Genomic DNA, 22,007 nt, shown 5'->3' with positions numbered 1-22,007 from the left:
TACAGCATTGCTTTCTTCTTCCCACCCCATATTAGAGCCCCTATATTGAGAGAAAGTGGGATAGAAATAAAGTAAATACAGCATTTCTTCAATTCTAAGATGCACATTTCCACCCATATAAATATTTCTTACAATGTGGTGGTTCTTAAAATTGTGGGTGCATATATAGCCCCCCCCCAAACTGGTGGGATTGAAGCGAGTGTGCATCTTATAATCAATGACATCTTAAAACAGAGGAAATACAGTAAATAGACACAAGAGGGGATAGCGGGAAGCATATCATGGTTAGAGAAGGATCTAGAACAGGGGTCCCCAAACTTTTAAAGCAGAGGGCCGGTCCACAATCCTTCAGAATGTTGAGGGGCCGAATTATCATTTTGGGGGGGGGGGGAATGAACAAATTCCTATGCACACTGCACATATCTTATTTGTAGTGCAAAACAACAACAAAAACAATGAAAGAACAATACAATATTAATGAAAATAATTTTAATCAACATAAACCTATCAGGATTTCAATAGGAAGTGTGGGCCTGCTTCTGGCCAATGAGATAGTCAGTGTGATGACCCATGGGCCTTGTAGTCCTGCTCAGGACATTGTAATTCCTGATGAAGATGAAAACTTGGGTTTTTTACCTTCCCAGTCTGAACTGGATTCCTCTCAGCCAGATCTTTCCCAGGCAGATCTGGGAACCTTGCACCTGCAAGAAAGTTGTCTCCCAGAAGTATGTCAAACAAGCCCAGAGCCTACTTCTCCCGTATTCTTGCGCCGGGAGTTTTGTAAACAACAGAGAAGTTTGGATTCAGCTTCGCGCAGGAGTGCGAGGATTGCAGCTAAGAATGTGGCCAATTAAGACTGCTTCTCGTGAGAATCTTTGGGGAGTCTCACATCTGGTCTCAGAGTTAGCTTTCGGTTCTGATTCCCAGAGTACTGCTTCGGCGGGAAAGCTAGACTCTATTTAGGTGTTTTACCCGCGTAGTAACTTCGCGGAGTCAATTCGTCAGCCTTCGGAGCGAGTTGTGTCTGGACAGCGCGCTCCGATTCAAGCCTCGCTCCTGTTCAAGCCTTGCCTTGCTATCCAGCCTTCGCCTTGCTTCCCAGCCTTGTTTATCTACGGACCTTGCCTTGTTTCCCAGGATCAATCCTTGCCTTGTTCCACGGATTTATCAAGTTATTCCACGGACCTTGTTCTTGTTCTTAGTTACCTTGTTCCACGTTCAAGCCTTGTTTCAAGTATCAAGTTATTTCCTAGCCTCGCTCAAGTTTCATGGACTAAAGGACCTTGTCATCTCCCCTCACTTTGCCTGGCAAAGTGAGTGTTTCGGTTATTGGATTACAACTTTGGACCTTAATATTTCTTATTGGACATTGCTTTTTTGGACTAATTCTGACCCTTCCTGAAAGGTCTAATTCTGAACTATTTTCTACACTTGTTTTTATTAACTTTATATATTCCTTCAATAAAGATATTAGATAGATTCTGGCCTCTGTGTATGGTTATTGGTGCTCTGCAGCCTGGGTCGTGACAGTTTGACTCCGCCACCCTAAGCACCAATTAACCTCGGCCAGAATGTCTACCGGAGTCGTACCTGGGCCGAGCGGCCAGCCGATTACCTACACCATCGACAAGGAAGAGGTGGACCGAATCCGTGATAAGCTCAATGCACAGGATGGAGAAATAAGGGGTTTGAAGGAACGCGGAGTTCGTCTTCCGGCCATGGCGTTGCCAACCAAGTTTACTGGAGAAGCTTCTAAGGTTCATGTCTTCCGTCGCCAATGTCAAGCTTATCTGGAGGCCCGTGCTGCCGAGTTTCCCCAAGAAGACATCAAAGTGGCATGGGTTTACAGTCTTCTAGACGGGCCAGCGGCCAGCTGGGCGACGGCACTGTTCGACCAAGCCTCTCCACACCTAAGATCAGCGCAACACTTCTTGGACCACCTCAAGGAGACTTGGGGAATCGAGGACAATTTGGAGGCAGCCGGTCACAAACTCCGTCGCCTTTTCCAAGGAGACAGACCTATGTCTCAGTATATAGCCGAGTTCCGAGTGCTGGCCCACAACACCGGCTGGAACGATGTAGCCCTCAGGGGACAATTCCGGGAGGGTCTCAACATTGAAATGCTGGAAGAAATCTCCAAGGTGGATCCTCCCCAGACCCTCGAGGCACTCATTGATCAATGTTTACGGGCTGAAGTCATGATTGCCAACAGGAAACAGTGGGTTCGAGGCCAGGGCAGTAGAGCCGGGGCAAAACCCCCCGCTCCCGCCAGCGTTCAGCCACGTCCGGTGTGGAGACCCCCACCGCCAACCCCATACCCCAGAGGAGGCGAGGAGGTGCCGATGCAGTTGGGCAATGTGCGTCCCAGACTAGATGCCGCCGAGAAGGCCCGTCGTCAACGCTTAAACCTCTGCTGGTACTGCGGGAACGGGGGCCACTTCGCCAGAGAGTGCCCAGCCAAAGGGAAGCCTGCCGCCCGTCTTGCGGCGGCGTCCTCCACGGAGACGAAGGCGTCTGAGCCGACTGGCACACAGCCGGCGGGGGAAGCCAACGACCGGGTGTAGAGAGGCTCGCCAACCCGGTCAAAAAATCCATCCAAGAGCCGCCAACCGGGGTCCTGTTCCTTCTCGTGGTCACATTATGGTCAGCAAAAAGGGGACCCGTCATGATCCACGCCATGATAGACTCTGGAGCTACCAACAATTTCATCGATAGAGAGTATGCCGACTCTCTGGGATTACAATATCATGATTTCAAGAATGCCCGTGTGGTGCAAGCCATAGACGGCCGTCCCCTCAAGACGGGCCCCGTAAGTCAGTGGTCGGAACCCACCAGGATGTGGATAAGGGAACATATGGAAGAGATTTCCTTCTTTGTTACCGAGGTCCCCCATTTCCCTGTGATTTTGGGAATTCCATGGCTGACTCTCCACGACCCTAACATCTCCTGGTCCAACAGAGAACTGCAGTTTGCTTCACCGTATTGCCAAAACCATTGCCTCGTAGCCAAGGTATGCCATGCCACAGACACCGAGCCCATCATCACCTTGCCAAAGAAGTACTCCGAGTATTGGGATGTATTCAATGAGAAAGAAGCCGAAAAATTACCCCCACATAGACCTTATGACTGTGCCATTGACTTGGTGGAGGGGGCCCCGATCCCGCGAGGGCATCTCTACTCCCTGACTGAACCAGAGCAAGAAGCTCTCAGGGAATTCCTAGAGACAAACCTTCGCAAGGGATTCATCAGACCCTCTCAATCCCCAGCCGCCTCCCCAGTGATGTTTGTGAAGAAGAAGTCAGGGGAACTACGCTTGGTGGTGGACTACAGAGCATTGAACAATATCACCAAGCGGAACAGCTATCCCCTGCCCTTAATCTCGGATCTACTGGATCGGCTTCGAGGAGCCAAGGTTTACACCAAGCTGGATCTTCGGGGGGCTTACAACTTAGTTCGCATCAGGGAAGGGGACGAGTGGAAGACCGCCTTCCAGACCAAATTCGGATTATTTGAGTCCCGAGTTATGAATTTCGGTTTATGCGGAGCCCCCGCAACGTTCCAGCATTTTGTCAATGACATTTTTCAGGACTATCTAGACAGGTTCTTGATAATCTACCTGGACGATTTTTTGGTGTTTTCCAGATCACAATCAGAACATGAGAACCACGTCAAAATGGTGTTACAACGATTGCGGGATCATGGACTTTATGCCAAGCTGGAAAAATGCGCTTTTGATCTACAAGAGGTAGATTTCCTTGGTTACCGCATCTCGCCTCTAGGGCTTTCCATGGATCCAGCCAAAGTTTCAGCAGTATTGGAATGGCGGGCGCCAACTAACAAGAAAGAGGTGCAGCGTTTCTTGGGGTTCGCGAACTACTACCGCAAGTTCATTCCAGATTTTGCCCGCTGGTCCGACCCCATCACTAGCTGCATCCGTGGAAAGCAGCCTTTCCGCTGGACTGATCAAGCAGAGAAAGGGTTCCAGCAACTAAAGAAACTATTCACCTCCCAGCCAATTCTACAGCACCCAAATCCTGGAACCCCTTTTGTGGTGCAAGCGGACGCCTCTGATGTGGCAATTGGGGCTGTACTCTTACAACCGGTGGGAGATCACCTCCACCCCTGTGCCTTTTATTCTCGTCAACTAACCACACCAGAGAGGAATTACACCATTTGGGAAAAAGAACTACTGGCCATAAAGGCAGCCTTTGAAACTTGGAGACATTGGCTAGAAGGGGCCAAATTTCCCATTGAAGTCCACACTGATCATCGTAATCTAGAACATCTAAGAACTGCCCGCAAACTAAATCAGAGGCAGCAACGTTGGGCTTTATTCTTTGAACGTTTCAACTTCCAGATCCATTATGTGACCCCAGCCCAAACCAAGCAAGCAGACGCCCTGTCACGTAAACCGGAATACGCTGCAGGACGCAAGGAGACCTTTGAATCCCAACTGCTACAACCTGAGAACTTTGCCACGCTCACGGTGGGGAACACCAAATCCATTCCCATTGGTTCAACTTCCCCTACTCCAGGACCCATCTGTGCTCAAGAAATCAGGGCTAGTCAGCAAGCAGATGCCTGGGCGCAGGACCAACTTCGCCAAGGTCTGCATTTCCCCTTTTCGCTTAAAGATGGGCTGCTCTGCTATAGAAATCATGTTTATATCCCACCCGGACCGGGCAGGGAAAAAGCGCTTCGTCTGTGTCATGACTGCAAACCAGCAGGACACTTCGGACTATTTAAAACTATGCATTTGATCCTAAGGGATTTTTGGTGGCCCAAGATCCGCAAGGATGTGGAAAAATATGTCAACACCTGCCCAGTATGCCAGCGCTCCAAGATACGAAGGGAGAAGCCCTCAGGGCTTTTACACCCCCTTCCTACCCCATCTCGCCCATGGGAAATAATTTCCGCGGATTTCATCACTGACCTACCACCTTCCTGTGGATTCACCACGATCTTAGTGGTGGTGGACCTATTCACCAAGTTAGCCCATTTCATTCCCTGCGAAGGCCTCCCCACGGCCAAGGAAACTGCGGATCTATTTCTTCAACATGTTTTCAGACTACATGGATTGCCCAAGAGTTTAGTCACAGACCGTGGATCTCAATTCACCTCTCGTTTTTGGAAGGCACTACAAAAACTATTGGGCATAGACTCTCGCTTATCTTCAGCTCATCATCCCCAAACAGATGGGCAAACGGAGCGCACCAATGCCACTTTGGAGCAGTATCTTCGCTGTTATGTAAACTATCAACAGGACAATTGGGCTTCTCTGTTACCACTGTCTGAGTTTGCCTACAACAATGGAGTTCAAGCTTCTACAAAAGAAACGCCGTTCTTTGCAAACTACGGCTTCCATCCACGTTTCTTCCCCCCTGTCATTGAAACTTCAGAGGTTCCCGCAGCAGAGGATTGGCTGCAGGAACTCACAGCGGTGCAACAACTTTTGCTCCAGCAACTGGATCAAGCCAAGGAGGACTATAAACGCCACGCTGACAAACATCGCCAGCCGGGCCCCGAAATCAAGGTAGGAGATCGGGTTTTCCTGTCCACTCGCTTTCTGCCCTTCCACCGCCCTTGCCGGAAGTTAGATGCCCGTTTCATTGGTCCCTATCCAGTGGTGGCGCAATTAAACCCCGTGACTTTCAAACTCCAACTTCCGCGTTCAATGCGCATTCACCCAGTGTTTCACTGTTCCCTGCTCCTTCCGGCGGATGGTGTGCGACCTGATACAGACCAACCGGCCCCCCCTCCTGTTTTGATGAATGGGGAGGAGGAGTTCGAGGTTGAGGACATTTTGGATTCTCGCTTTCACCGCCGCCGCCTACAATATCTCATTGACTGGGTGGGTTTTGGCCCTGAGGAACGCTCTTGGGAAGACGCCTCCACAGTCCATGCTCCTGATCTAACCCGTCGCTTTCATCAGACCTATCCCACCAAACCACGACCTCGCGCCTCGGGGAGAGGGCCCCAGTTTGGGAGGGGCCTTGAGGAGGGGGATAGTGTGATGACCCATGGGCCTTGTAGTCCTGCTCAGGACATTGTAATTCCTGATGAAGATGAAAACTTGGGTTTTTTACCTTCCCAGTCTGAACTGGATTCCTCTCAGCCAGATCTTTCCCAGGCAGATCTGGGAACCTTGCACCTGCAAGAAAGTTGTCTCCCAGAAGTATGTCAAACAAGCCCAGAGCCTACTTCTCCCGTATTCTTGCGCCGGGAGTTTTGTAAACAACAGAGAAGTTTGGATTCAGCTTCGCGCAGGAGTGCGAGGATTGCAGCTAAGAATGTGGCCAATTAAGACTGCTTCTCGTGAGAATCTTTGGGGAGTCTCACATCTGGTCTCAGAGTTAGCTTTCGGTTCTGATTCCCAGAGTACTGCTTCGGCGGGAAAGCTAGACTCTATTTAGGTGTTTTACCCGCGTAGTAACTTCGCGGAGTCAATTCGTCAGCCTTCGGAGCGAGTTGTGTCTGGACAGCGCGCTCCGATTCAAGCCTCGCTCCTGTTCAAGCCTTGCCTTGCTATCCAGCCTTCGCCTTGCTTCCCAGCCTTGTTTATCTACGGACCTTGCCTTGTTTCCCAGGATCAATCCTTGCCTTGTTCCACGGATTTATCAAGTTATTCCACGGACCTTGTTCTTGTTCTTAGTTACCTTGTTCCACGTTCAAGCCTTGTTTCAAGTATCAAGTTATTTCCTAGCCTCGCTCAAGTTTCATGGACTAAAGGACCTTGTCATCTCCCCTCACTTTGCCTGGCAAAGTGAGTGTTTCGGTTATTGGATTACAACTTTGGACCTTAATATTTCTTATTGGACATTGCTTTTTTGGACTAATTCTGACCCTTCCTGAAAGGTCTAATTCTGAACTATTTTCTACACTTGTTTTTATTAACTTTATATATTCCTTCAATAAAGATATTAGATAGATTCTGGCCTCTGTGTATGGTTATTGGTGCTCTGCAGCCTGGGTCGTGACAGTCAGGTTAATTAGGATTGTTGTTGTTGTGTGTCTTCAAGTCATTTCAGACTTTCACCCTAAAGTCCAAAATTATTTATTTATTCATTTACTACATTTATTTACTACATTTATATCCCACCCTTCTCACCCCGAAGGGAACTCAGAGCAGTTGTATGTACATACAATATATTATATTATTAGCATAGCACAATATTAGCATTATATATTACTATATTGAACTATACCACTATACTGTAATATTATATGTAATATATAATATATAATTAATATTATTATATGGTATTATTATTTGTATTATATTGTATAACGTTATAATATTATTATCAATATCTTATGTATATACAATATATATATATATATACATACACACACACACACACACACACACACACACACACACACACATATATATATATATATATATATATATATATATATATAAAATAAATGAGGGTGGGGGCCAGGTAAATGACCTTGGAGGGCTGCATCTGGCCCCCGGGCCTTAGTTTGGGGACCCCTGATCTAGAACTATCCTGGATCCAGAAGCCTTCTGTTCTTCAGACATAAACATACAGATATATCAGAGCAAGGAGAATGAATATATATATATATAAATCAGAGCAAGGATAAAGCTCACATATCAGCTTTACTGCTACTTTTTTGAAAAGTGATCTGTTCCTGTTAATTCTTACTCAATAACAAAAAGACTTATGAAAGGAAAAACTAGGTTTTTTTGGTATTAATTCCTTAAGCCAAACACAATGATATGTTCATATTGAAGGTTCATGTGAATTCCTTTTCACATGAAAATAACAATACCATGCAATGTTTATGCCCATTTCATACAGCACCTGAAAGGGGTATGATATATGGTAGGATACAGGCACTTTCACAACACGGACCTGGAAAAGCTTAAGAAATAATAGCTCTGTTGGGGATTTCCAGTCCTGTAGGAAAACATTTTATATTTGACATAAATTTTAATAACAAATTGACATGAGCATTTTTATTTATTAAAAAAACAAGAAAGAGTGCTGAATCAGGCAAAAATTTAATCTAAATTAAAATAAGGCATATTGACTTCTTAAATCAACTTTACATTTATTGACCTAAAAGGTCAATGAACGTTAGTGAAAAACAGAAGTCAATAAGAACTGCATGCATGAGTTGTCCATAGCTTTATATAAAATTTCAAATTTTGCAAGTGGAGAAGGCAAAGAGGGAAAGAGAAAAAAGACATGAAGGCCTAATACATCCGTACTGTTATGTGATCCGAATAAGAAGGCAACATTGATTAGTAGCAAGATCAATCTATCAAATTGTGTTTGCAGTTTAACCTGGTTTCTTTATATAATAATAAGAATGTTACAGAATAATCCAAACACAATTGTAAGAAACATTTTCAGACTTCAGCAATCATTTCATGTTTCTTTTGTTATGAACACATAGGCTATATTTCTGAACACTGTAGAAACTGGAAACAATGGCTAATACACCAGAAGCTATCACAGAACCACCCAGAAGGACTAATACAATTTCTAGAGAAGACATTTTGTTGAATTTGAATATGTTAAGTCCTTGCGTGCTGATCTCACAAGTACAGGAGTTGTACTATACTCGTGGAAGTTGCAATAATATGTTGCACTGTTTTCTTAAAGCTTACATGTTGCTTGTTATAGGCAGGCACACATTGCTAGAGCAGGATCGGATTTTTAAAAATCTCAATCTGTTACAGCTCAGACTTCGTTGCATTATTTGTTGCAGGAACAGAGAGGAAAATTGGTATGCAAAGTCTATGTTTCTCTAGCTCTCGCCCCACTCCCAATGTTGACAGTATGTAAAAACTGCTAGGTAGACAGAGGAATAAACCAATATGGTACTACAGTCAAAAGGGTGTCTTGCAGTTTCTGGAAATGAATGAATATTTATAGAAAGATCTTAGGGTGGTTCTACACAGACACTAAAATGCAGTTCAAAGCTGGCTTGAAGATGGGATGTCCACAATACATATGCCCCAATGTGTGCTGCAGTGTGCATCAAACCAGAAAACAGTGCATTAAGAAAACTCACCAGAAAGTCCAGAACTAGAAAAATAATGTGCTGATAAAGGTATATCCCATTTGAGACTCAAAACAGGGCAATCTCGAACAGACATGAATATGCGCATCAGCACAAATTGTTAAGGGGGTAAAACTCTGAATTTTGTAGCAACTGTCTAGCCATGGACACTGTGGATCTTGGGTTCAGTTTCTATCATAATCAGTTGATACTATGGCCACCATTCCAGACTCAAACCTATTCCTGGGGTGTTTGTGTTAGGGCTGCACAATGAAATCAGATTGTTGTAATCTACTTCCAAGATGGATTATAGTGTCTGTTGAACTGGCCTTAGATCTAATTTAATGCTCATCAGAAAACTCTGTAAACTAGTTCTTCTTCCCATTTCCAGTTGCGATCATGTTGTTGAGAGGGTGTAGAGGTATTTTCACTCTTACTGGAACAGGAATTCATTTTTGTGCTGCTAGACAGTAATTAGGATCATGTGGCAAAATGTACTTTTCGGTGCTTATATGCTTGTACCTCATAGTATGGTCTCTTTAGAATCTAAAGTTTAGATGCTGCTCAAAATACCAGAATAATATTTGCATTTTGCTAGTTTGCTAGAGATACTAGGAGGGTTACAGCTGTAGACGGTAGTAGCATTTAGTTGTTCAAGATTTGCTTTTCTTAAAAAAATAAAAATGCATTCACAGTAAATTTTCATTGAAAGCACTTTATTCAGCATTTAAGCTCTCAGGGATGGTTGCCCTTCTTCCTCTTCAATTATGCAGTTTTTGTGAATTATAAGCAGCTATAGTTTTCTAATTAAACTTATACGGATCATAAGGCAGACTCATCACATTGAGAATAGCAGACTATAAAGAATAACTGTTTTTGTTTAAACAATGGCACCTCATTGAACACCAGGGGAAAAGTTTATTGGGGGAAAAGATTTGCATGTCCAAGTGAACATGGAGATGCCTCACCAAATAAATTCTGAAATAGTTCCATGACATATTTTCTTGGAGTGAATTCCACAGAAATGCTATGGATATTACTCACAAAATATGCACAGCAACCTAAGAACTCCTCAGAAGCAAAGTGTAACATTTTGTTTGGTGGGAAATTGCCCATAAGAGAATTCCTTATCCCACTGTATCCCATAAGTTATTCATAACTTCTTCTGTGTTCCTAGGCACTTCCCAATGAAGACCTACCAAACTGTATTATGAAATATGACTAAACACAAGGAAACATTTCAAGATCTAGAAATGCAGTTCTGGGCATGTTTAACATTTTATTGGAAATACTACAGTAGAGTTCAGGTTATCTGAGTTCCGCTTATCCGACACACTGTATTATTCGATGTGTCGCCAGGGGCTTGGCAAGGAGGGAAGGGACTTTTGCACACCATGCATGGAGGAGCATGGAGGAGTCCCTAGGGGGTGCAGAGGGGGATGCCAAACGGCAGGGCAGGCTCCATGCGGAAGAGAGCGCAGAGCTGCAAGGAGGCCAGGGAAGAAGCCACTGCCACCACCACTGCAGTGCTCGTGGCTGTCTCTGCTGCTGCGTCTGCCTCACCCTCTGTGGCTGCCTCCTCATTTGCATCTTCCTATTATCTAGCAGTTTGGGTTATCTGACATTGGGTCCACCCCTTTATGTCGGATAACCGGAACGCTACTGTATATAGAAATGTCACTTGCTGATTAGGAAAAGGTATGAACTAAAACATTCTTCCTTACTATTGTGTGTGGAATTACACCATATATTTAAATACAAGTTGATATCTCTTTAATTTGCATGGCTCAATGCTATGGGATTCTGGGATATGGACCTTAGTGAAACACCAGTGCTTATTGGCAGAGAAAGCTAAAGACCTTGTAAAACGACACCTTCCATAATTCCATAGCATTCAGCCATGGTAGTTAAAGTGGCATCAACCTGAATTAATTCTACAGTGTAGATACACCCTATGTTCCCCTTAACAAAGGAATCTAAGCTTGGGTTGCTACTGCCACAAGTTTTAACAAACTCTCCCATTGCTCTTTCCCTTATGACAAAAAATGGAATGAAAAGAAGGAAGCACCAAGCACATTATACTTTTAAAATCAAAGACAGCATTACACAGGACAACATAACACAGGCACTGATCCTGACAGCATGCTGATGTGAGCACAGCAATCACACCAGCAACGGTTCCAGTCCATAGTGTAGATCCTGCAACTTGGTTGTGCACGACTCTGTAGCTGACATACAACAGATGTACCTGATGCAGATTACTTTCACAGTGGCTGCACGGCAATGCACAACCAATCTGCAGATTTTCACCCGCGCACACCCAGTCTTAGCTATGCCTTAGCTGGAAAACAATTTGCAAAAGAGGATTTTAAAGCTAGTCACATAATAGAGCTTTTAAACATGAAGCCTAGCTGAAAAGCCTAGCTCAGTCCAAAGCATGCACAAAGCTGCTGTGTCTAAAACCTTAAAGAATTAGCTTTGGATGATATTGCCAATATGATTACTTTAGAGTATGAAACAATCTGATGTTTATCTATTTTGACATTGAAATGCTTGCTCAGTTATAAACATTCCAGCTGCATTTAATGAAAATGTTGCTTGTTTGCATCCCTTCATTTAAAATCTAAATGAACTCCTTTTTATTATACTTTATATATTACATATCTCACAAACAAGAGTATGGTCATGCTCCAGCATAACCAAAATAAAAGATAGGGCTATGCAAATGAGAGAAATGGAACGGTAAGTGGAATCAGTGACACCATCAAGGCATGACTTGGGGGCAAAGACCCTGGTTAGCAAAATGAGCAGACAAGACCCCAAATGCAGCAGCAGGGCTGATTTACTATCTTTTGAAACACATCTAGCCTTTCACATTTGCGGGTTTGGCTTTTGCAGATTTGATTATTCACAGATTTGATTACAATTTTCTCTATAGTAACCTCTAGGTTCTCCAGCATGACTCTATGGTGAACCTCCAGAATTGTCTGCAGAAGCAAAACATGAAGTCATGCTGGAGGTCTTCGAGAAACCTCCAACAAACAAAAGTTTTTAAATTTGTGGTTTTGCCACTTTTGTGGGGGGTCCTACATATCTAATCCCAGTGAATGCACAGGAATGACTGTAACATATATCATGCAGGATTTAGGATTTAGCTTTGACTAGTAAAATGGCTCCTCTGTCATTTTAGAAAAGCAGCAATCCTCCCCTTCCAACCACACAGCTCACCCCATTAATCAGAATCCCAAAACTCTCTGTATGGTATTTTCAGGGCAGTGAAGGAATTTCTCTGAGAAAGGGGGCAGGAAAATCTGCTTCTGTAAATCTAGTTGTACACAATTAAATTTGGTCCCGTCCCAGAATGTAAAACAATACTACTAATGGCAATGATAAGACTATTAAGCCAACATCTAACAATATTACTGACTGAAAATATTAATAGGAACTTGGTGATGGTAAGATGAGTGTGGTGGATTTTCCTTCTCTGGAAGTTTTAAAGCAGAGGCTGGATGGTCATTTGCTAGGGGTGCTTTGATTGTGTGTTCCTGCATGGCAGAGTTGGGTTGGACTGGATGGTTCTTGTGGTCTTTTCCAACTCTGATTCTATGAAAAGTCAGATTCTTCAGGGTCTCTTTTAGTCCCCTTTGGGGTAGAGATAGGTGGGGTATAAAAAGGGTAAATAAATACATTTTACTATTCACAATTATCCAGCTGATTCCATCCTCTCTATTTCTGCCACATATAGTTCTGGGATTCCACAGGATCCAGCAAGAGAAATTAAGATGGATTCATGGTGTTATAACTGCATAGTGTGAAAGGCCCTCAATACTGCCAGCACCTTCGTAGTTTTTTCCACTAAGATTGCTGAGAAGGACAGATTCTTCTCCATTGTGAATGGTCCAGGTGGGACTAATCCTCCTTGGATTTTGTACAAATGGAGAGATTCTTCTTTATTTCACCAAAGAATAGAATAAGAGCTCAGCCTTCACTGCAACATTGCTTGATGGCACGTGCTTATCACAGGAGGCTTTAGAAACAGCAACTTAGGCCATTCATCTTGGACAGAGGGAAAAATTTGCTCAAAGCAAACACAATGCCCCAGGCATGGCAGACATGCTGGCTTCCTCTTCCTTTTCTGTTTGAGTTGCAAAAGCAGCAGCCAGCTATGTGTGGTCAGTTGGCTGCTGATACATTTTAACTGAAGGGCTGTGGCAAACGGTGATTTAGAGACTTCCTTCTGTGCTCTGCACATTTTCTCACCCACTCATGCAGTATTACTATGGAGTTAAATTATGTTATTTGCAATAACTTTGGTGTCCACATAACAATGAGTTTAGACATGGAGAGTATTTGTTTCTACCAGGCTGACTCATTATAGAAATATGCTTTAAGCACCCGAGCCATGGTTTGTGATGATCAAAGTGTACCCATTTTTAAAAAGATTGTTTTGAAATAGGAACAGAATAAAAGTCAGTTCATATTATTATGTTTGCTGCTTTTCCTCCTCGTGTGGTCTACCTGTGTGAGCAGTGTAACGTGAGTGCCAGAAATTCATGGATTTCAGCCACAGGAACTTTCATGCTCTTTGAAGCTGCAAAATTTCCCCATGAGATCATGGGAGTCGCTGTGGCTGAGATCCGTGTCCTACTCACATGCTACGCTGCTCATATAAATAGATACAAGTAATGTGTAAATTGGCTCCAAGATAGTAAAGCAACTTCTTCTAGAAAACAATCTGCATTTCCTAGGGAGATTCATATAAGGATTGAGGCACAATCCCTTACCACAATTTTAATTAGAACTTTATGTAGAAGTATTCACTTTTGTCCAATGTTTAAGATAAGAATACACTCCATATCCTAGCATATTTGATAGGTTACAATTCAGTCCCACTGCTAATCTGAAGCTGAAAGATTGGTAAATACTGTACAGTCAGCCCTTCATTTATGAGTTTGACTACTGAGGATTTCATAGTTCATAGATTTGATAAAAATGTTGTCTCTGGACATCTCTAGGTTCTCTAGTGAGATTCTATAGTGAGCTTCCAGCTGAAATTGACCATAGGGCTGTCCTGGAGGACCTAACACGCATAGAGAGATCAGGTAAAAAAGAATTATTCTCAATTTTTTACTTCCATGGGGGTTATGTTCCCCTGACTCCAGTAAATATGGAGGGCTGACTATATACTCAACACATATAAGCCACTCAGTGTTTCCACAGCACTCATTGTTACTATTCCGCATGTGCTTCATAGTACTATTATCTGCATATATACACAGTTCTGCATAGAACAAAGCTTTCCAGACTACGTGTTGTGACACAGTAATGTGCCAGCTGCAATGTGAAGGTGTGTCACATGAACATAACAAGAAATCTCTGAATCCATGTGAAATAAGCAGTACCAACTTGCATGCATTTTTCTGCAGCAAAGTGCTGATTAGAATTAGTAGCATTATTAATATTAGTATTCATCATATCATCATTATAGGTGATCCCTCGTGGCCAAGCATGATTGCTTTCCAGAAGTAGAGTCTTGGCGATGGGGCCGTAAGTATTAGTAATATATTGTTAGTCATAAATGACAACAATCTTGGAAATGTATGTTATTTTTAGAAATCATATATTTAAAAATATATATGGAAGGTTTTCATGAGATATGTTGTGTCCCCATGCATTTCATTATTACAATTTATGTATGTGTCTGTATCTCTTGGTTTGGTTTAACCTTCGGTTTGCTAGTAAAACTGAATTATTAAGTCACAAAATGATGGATATCTAAAATGTGTGTCACCAACATAGAAAACTCTGGTCTAGAGGCCAGACCTTGTGTGAAGCATCGCACACAAGTCCCATTCTCATTAGCCATTCATGTCTCAGCTTCATGCATCGTCCATATTCTTCCAGAAGAGGCTTCTTCCGGTGAACCAGTCCCTTCATTCTCCCTTTTCTCTGGAACCCTGCTCCACTCTGGTCTTAGCATTCAGGCTCTGCACTGGTTTATCACTAGAACACTACTTTAAAGTAGGTTGAAGGAGATATCTCGAGTGGCAGGTACCGAGGAGCAACAGAGATGCCGAAGGTTAAAACTTTCTGAGTCACAAAGCCAACAGAAAGGATAATTCAGATAAAATGAGCAAATTTGGTGGACATTTCTAGAAGTTAACTTTTTGATTTTCTATTGGAATATTCCCAATACATAAAAATGTCCCCCTCCCTTTGATTTGTTATTTTCCCACTATGTAAAAAGTTCCCTTTCCCCTTTCCGCAATCAAAACTTTCTATTTGGGGAACACTGACCATGCAGTGGAACCAGGGGGCTTGTCAACTTATCAAACTTATCAAAATTGCAATATTGACATTTTCTCGGCAAACGAATAATAAAATGTTAACAAAAAAATAGCTGAGGTGGTCAATCATGTGACTGAACGTTTCTTCTTGCTCCGTCTGCAATGGTGAGAAAGTGACACAGACAGAAGAGACGCCAAAAAGGAAACATGCAAAATAAAAATGCATGCACATTATATATAAAGCCAGGGTTGTTTGTTTTATTTTTCTAACAGAATTTTGAACTGCCTTGAGAAAAAGATGAACTCTGCACAGTCTGTATTGCATACATCTATGGTTTTGTGTGGGACAAACAATGGCATGTAGAAGTGTGATTTGTGCTTGGGACAAATTACTCTAAGGATGTATCTATACCAGGTATGGGCACCCTTCAGGTGTTTTGGGCTCGAACCCCTACAATTCCTAACACCCAGTAGGCTGTTAGGGAGTTGAAGTCCAAAACATCTGGAGAGCTGTAGTTTGCCCATACCTGATCTACACTATAGATGTAATGCAGTTTGAGACCACTTTAACTGCCATAGTTCAAAGTTATGGAATCCTGGGAGTTGTCACTTGGTGAGACACCAGCACTCTTTGGCAGAGGAGATTAAAGACAACAACACCAATGATTCAACAGCATTGAGCCATGGCATTTAAGGTGGTTTCAAACTGTATTAATTCTGTAGTGTAGATGACACATAAGCCAGCCTAGTAAGTGAGAAAAAGAACTAGATTAGTGGTTCTCAACCTATTGGTCCCTAGATGTTTTGGCCTTCAACTCTCAGAAATCCCAACAGCTAGGATTTCTGGGAGTTGTAGGCCAAAACACCTGGGGACTCACAGGCTGAGAACCACTGAACTAGATGACCAAGTCCAAAATGGTTATGTAATTCAGCTGTGCATTACCTTGCATCTAGTTGAGACATAATGCCCACATGGGAGGGCAGCATGAAAATACGTCTAAGTAGACAATTAAGCAACCTCAGACAACCGTACAAATTAACTTTATTCTTCACAATTAGTTATAATGACTTCTGTTTCTGGTTCCTTTTACTGTAACTTTTACACCAAGTTATTTATTATCTTTACAAAGGCACTGACTGATTTTCAATATTTCTCCTGCTCTTTCGCCCATCACAGCACTGATTGCCAATTCTTTCAGAATACCCCTTTTCACAGAGGATGGGTCTCTTCCCCCTTTGCTTGCTCCCCGAGGGAGAGACCACTTTCTTGGAATCAATGGTCTGGTGGCAGCTATTTAAAGCGGTAAACTTCCAGATGGGGTTGACTATAAAGAGCAGAGCTTCGTTAGCATATTTACATTAGATTGACAGAATCTTCGCCTTAACTCATCTACCTCTCATAAAGATTCTGACGTTTTTATTCAGTTTGATGAATCAAATGGAAATCAGTAGGTCTTTAAGGTTGTCCAAAAAACTGCTATACTCAGTATGTGATATTTTCAGTATTGTTTTAGTGAAGATTTCTAGTACTCATTTACGCCACATTATATGTTTTTTTTAAGAAACCAGAATTTTTCTTAATTTCTTTTTTAACGGCCAATAGCACAAATAATAAGGAAAGTTTCATTCAGAATCCACTACAGTATTGAGCAGATTTTGCCAGGTGAAACCAATAGCCACAATCACAAATGTACTAAATTATTGTTATCTTACTATTACAGTAGAGTCCCTGGTGGTGCAGTTGGTTAAACTACAGAACTTTCTGACTAAAAGGTCGGCAGTTCGAATCGGGGGAGCAGCATGAGCTCTTACTGTTAGCCTCAGCTTCTGCCAACCTAGCAGTTTGAGAACATTCAAATATTAGATCAATAGGTACCACTCTGGCAGGAAGGTAACGGTGCTCCATGCAGTCATTCTGACTATATGACTTTGGAGGTGTCTACGAATAATGCTGGCTCTTTGGCTTAGAAATGGAGATGAGCACCAACCCCCAGAGTTGGACATGACTAGACTTAATGTCAGGGGGAAACCGTTACCTACCTTTACCTGCTATAACAATAAACATTATGGATTTAACTGTAAATAACTACAGTTGGTCGTCTGTATCCACTGATTCTGCATCCACAGCTTGAAAATATTAATAAAAAATCCAAAAAGTAAACCTTAAATTTGCCATTTTCTATAAGAGACACAACGTTACTATGCCATTGCATATAATGGGACTTGAACATCCACAAATTTGGCTATCCATCGGGGGAGGTCCTGGAACCAAACTCCAGCAGAAACTAAGTGCCAGCTGTATACCAATTTTAACGTGAATATAAAAATGTTTACTTGCATTTCCTCATGTTCACCAATGGCTAACCTTATCATTCCTTTCCTCAGTTGTATTTACGAGCATTCAGATTATAAACCCATTGGAAGACTAGTCTTTTTAGCTTACAAAAACCGTTCAATGTAATATACTCATCAGAAACAACAAAGATGCTGAAAGAAAACAGATTCTGCAGCAGACCTGAATTCCACGTTTGTTTTGTAACATTATTACAGACCCTAATGTTGTTATTCGATGAATCAATAGATCTGCATATCTTCCAAAGTGATATATGTCATCCTTTGTAAACAATACCCTACTGCATTTTGTTTCTGTGCAAAATAATTGTGTGTTTTCAAATCATTTTTAATCTATGGCAGGTCTTTTGGGATTTTTTTGGCAAGGTTTGTCCTTGAGAAGTCTGTCATTGCCTTCCTCTGAAGCTGAGAGAGTGCATTGACTCAATGCTGTGGAATCATAGAGTTTGTAGTTTGGTGACCTACCAGCCTTCTTTGGCAGACAAGACTAAAGACCTTGTGAAACTACAACTCCCTGGATTCTATAACATTGAGCCATGGCTGTTAAAGTAATCTCAAACTGAATTAATTTTACAGTGTAGACCTGGCATGGGCAAACTTTGGCCCTCCAGGTGTTTTGAACTTCAACTCCCACAATTTCTAACAGCCAGAGGGTCTGGAGGGCCAAAGTTTGCCCATGCCTGGTGTTGACACACCCAGAGATACTGCTAGATGCCTTCTCCCCACATCTTTCCTCTTTATGAAGATAGATGAGACCTTTCAAACCACACGATTATAGTGTTATTATTCCACTTCAACTGTCACGACAGCATCCTGTGAAATCCTGGTACCTGTAGTTTGATGAGACACTAGACCTCTCTTAATGGCTCTTCCTAAACCGCAAATCCTAGGATTCCCTCGGACTGAATCATGGCAGGTAACATAGCCTCAAAGTGCTACAAAAAGATAGTCTAAAATAACCTAGTCCATGAAAGCTTATGCTACAAAAAATGTGTGTAGAGCTGCCACAGAACTTTGTTGTTTTTAGATATAAAGACAACACTGTATTATAAATTTATAAATAATGAGATGACTTGAAAGGTACAAAGAGCTTTCTGAATACATATAAAGTGAACCCTCTTTACCCGCAGGTGTGTTGTCTCCAAGACTGAAGTGGATATAAAAATCTGTGAATGCTCAAGTTCCATTATATACAATGATACATTAAATGGCACTCCTTATGTAAAATGGTAAAATCAATGTTTGCTTTTTTATTTTTTTCAAAAAAGCATTTTCAAGCTGTAGATGTTGAATCCATCGAAGCAGAATCTGAGGAAACAGAGGGACCACTGTATAGCTAAGTTCTGGGAAATCTTTTCTCAGAAATAATTTCTAAGCAATTTCACAGAATGCCCTGATCTGGCCTCTAATTGGTTCCACAAAATGTGTGGACAAGATCTTCAGCTGATCACTCAAAACATTTACAGCCAAAACTTTAAATGAAGGAAGCAGGAGGAAGATGGGGGATGGAACATAATAAACTGGGAAGCCTACATGAAAATACACTTCTATGGATATTTGCTCAGATTGGTTTAAACTGGTTTTAAACCACTTCATTGGATATGTTGCTATAGCAGATTCACAGATTATCTTAGTGTTTACACCTTATTTTGGCTATTTAATATTTAATGTTTATTTTACTTAAGTGATATTTGTCTATACTGTTCTAATGTAGCACAAATCCTATGTAAAATCACACTATGCATTTTTGACATTAATATTGAAATCTGAAATATATACAGAAAGTCAATGCATTCAATGAGCTCACTCCCAAGTAGTGCTATAGTACTGTTGCCTCAGTTTCATATACAGTAGGTAAAAAAAAAGGTAAAAGGTTTTCCCCTGACGTTAAGTCCAGTCATGTCTGACTCTGGGGGTTGGTGCTCATCTCCATTTCTAAGCCGAAGAGCCGGCGTTGTCCGTAGACACCTCCAAGGTCATGTGGCCGGCATGACTGCATGGAGCGCCGTTACAGTAGAGTACAGAAACTAGGGGTGCATCTAGATTTTAAAAATAATGCAGTTCAACACCACTTTAAATGCTATGGCTCAATGCTATGCATTCATGGGAGCTGGAGGCACTGGCACTCTTTGGCAGAGAAAGCAAAAGACCTTATAAAACTACAACTCTCAAGAATCTATAGCATTGAGCCATGGCAGTTAAATGGAGTCACACCGCATTAATTCCAGTGTAGATACATCCTTAGTTTGCACGAAAAGCATGATAGAAGGGAAGGGATGGGGTGCATTCCTTTGGCCAGTGATTTCCAAACTCCAAGAGTTTTGGACTACACTTTCCAGATTTCCTGTTAGTTAAACTGCTAGGGGCTTCTGGGAATTCAAGTCCAAAACATATGGAAAACCTTGTGAACCACCGACTTCTAAGTGCCCCATCACACAACATTGTTATAGCGCTCTTCTTCCACCTTAACTGCCATGGCAACATCAAATTCTCAAAAGAGAATGTTTAGGCTTCCCCAAACTACAAATCCCAGGATCCCACAAAATTTTGCCATGGTAGTTAAAGTAACAGTGCAGTGTGTTGTCTTCGGGGTAAATTAATTGCTAAGTGACAGTTTGGGGGAGCATTTTTACACTGCAGAATGAATGCAGTTCGACCCCCTCAATACTATGGAATTATGGGATTTGTAGTTGGGCAAGACACCAGCACCCATTGGCAGAGAAAGGTTTTTTTTTCGTAGCAGGAGCGACTTGAGAAACTGCAAGTCGCTTCTGGTGTGAGAGAATTGGCTGTCATTCAGGGGATGCGCAGTTTGCTGTTTTACCATCCTTGTGGGAGCCTTCTCTCATGTTCCCATGTGGAGAGCTGGAGCTGACAGAGGGCACTCACCCGCTCTCCCCGGATTTGAACTGCTTACCTGTCAGTCAGCAGTCCTGCCGGCACATGGGTTTAATCCATTGCACCACCAGGGGTTCCTGGCAGAGAAGAGTTGTTTTTTATTTCATGTTGGGAGCGACTTGAGAAAATGCAAGTCGCTTCTGGTGTGAGAGAATTGGCTGTCTGTAAGGACGTTGCCTAGGGGATGCCCAAATGTTTTGATGTTTTTACTATTCTTGTGGAAGGCTTCTCTCATGTCCCTGCATGGAGCTGGAGCTGATAGAGGGAGCTCATCTGCGCTCTCCCAGGGTTGGATTTGACCAGGCAACCTTCAGGTCAGCAACCCATCCTTCAAGTCATCAGTCCTGCCGGCACAAGGGTTTAATCCACTGCGCGCCTGGGGGCTCTTTGACAATGTTGTTACTGTAAGTTCATTTTATGCAATTCTATATTTGTAGTCAATTTTTGCAGTCAATGTTTTCAATACATTGAGATATTTTGGTGCTAAATTCATAAATACAGTAATTACTAGATAACGTTACCGTGTATTGAACTTCGTTTTCTGTGGATTTGTTGTAAAACATGATGTTTTGGGGCTTAATTTGTAAAATCATAACGCAATTTGACGTTGAATAGGCTTTTCCTCAATCCCTCCTTATTATTCAACATTTTCGCTTATCCAACGTTCTGCCGGCCCATTTCTATTGGATAAGGGAGAGTCTACTGTACCTACATTCTACAGATTCACCCTTGAGGAAGTTACCATGCTGGGTGCGCACCTACGCTTTGGCGATGCAGATTGGCCCCACTTGAACTGCTCTGGCTCAATGCTCTGGGATCCTGGGAGTTTGGTGAAAGACCAGCAAAGGTGATGTAATACCCAGAGTTCCACAGCATTGAGCCAAAGAAGTGAAACGTGGGGTGATTTTGCTCAGCAGCGTCGAGAACGAGCCTCCCGACTCACCGATGGTGGCGATGTAGGAGGCGGTGGGGCCGCGCTCGGTGTAGCGCTGGAGGATGGAGGTCTTGCCCACGCAGGACTCTCCGGCCATCACGATCTTGGCCCGCAGCGCCTTCGGAGGAGCCTCGCCGCTGCCCGCCCGGGACATGGCCCCGCAGCGCAGGCAGAGAGGGCCGCAGCATCGGGCCAAAGCGAAAGCGGACCTCACCCTCCTCCCTGCCGCCCTCGGACCGCCTTCCCCGCCTGTCCCTCCCGCCCAGGAGGAGCCTGGCCCTCCAGCCCGCCCTCCACTGCCCTGGGCGCATTCCTCGCCTCCTGGCCTTCAGGCACTCTTGAGCCTTTCATGGCTGGGACACACTCCTTTCTCCAGTCCTCTCAAGGAGGAGGCCGGCATCTAAGACAGCTTACGCTGCCAAACTTCTCCCTTTGTCAAAGTCTAGCCTGAAATATCACTTTTCAACTCTTGTAGCACCTTTAGGACTAACAGAGAG

At 43.0% G+C, this 22,007-nt stretch overlaps 1 protein-coding gene across 2 annotated transcripts in view; it reads right to left on the bottom strand.

Moving 5' to 3' along the window:
- LOC100563474 (ras-related protein Rab-10) overlaps window positions 1–21,754 on the bottom strand; it is a 57,896-nt gene extending 36,142 nt beyond the window's left edge. For both annotated transcript variants that reach the window (XM_008114906.3, XM_003223522.4), the window contains exon 1: window positions 21,520–21,754. In XM_008114906.3, the coding sequence (XP_008113113.1) occupies window positions 21,520–21,664 (145 nt within the window). In that variant the 5' untranslated portion in view covers window positions 21,665–21,754. The remainder of the gene's footprint in view (window positions 1–21,519) is intronic.
- Between the last annotated feature and the right edge of the window lie 253 nt (window positions 21,755–22,007).

This window comes from Anolis carolinensis, chromosome 4 (assembly GCF_035594765.1).
Source record: "Anolis carolinensis isolate JA03-04 chromosome 4, rAnoCar3.1.pri, whole genome shotgun sequence".
NCBI lineage: Eukaryota > Metazoa > Chordata > Lepidosauria > Squamata > Dactyloidae > Anolis > Anolis carolinensis.
The sequence above is the reverse complement of the archived record's forward strand: the minus strand, read 5'-3'. Positions and strand labels throughout refer to the sequence as shown.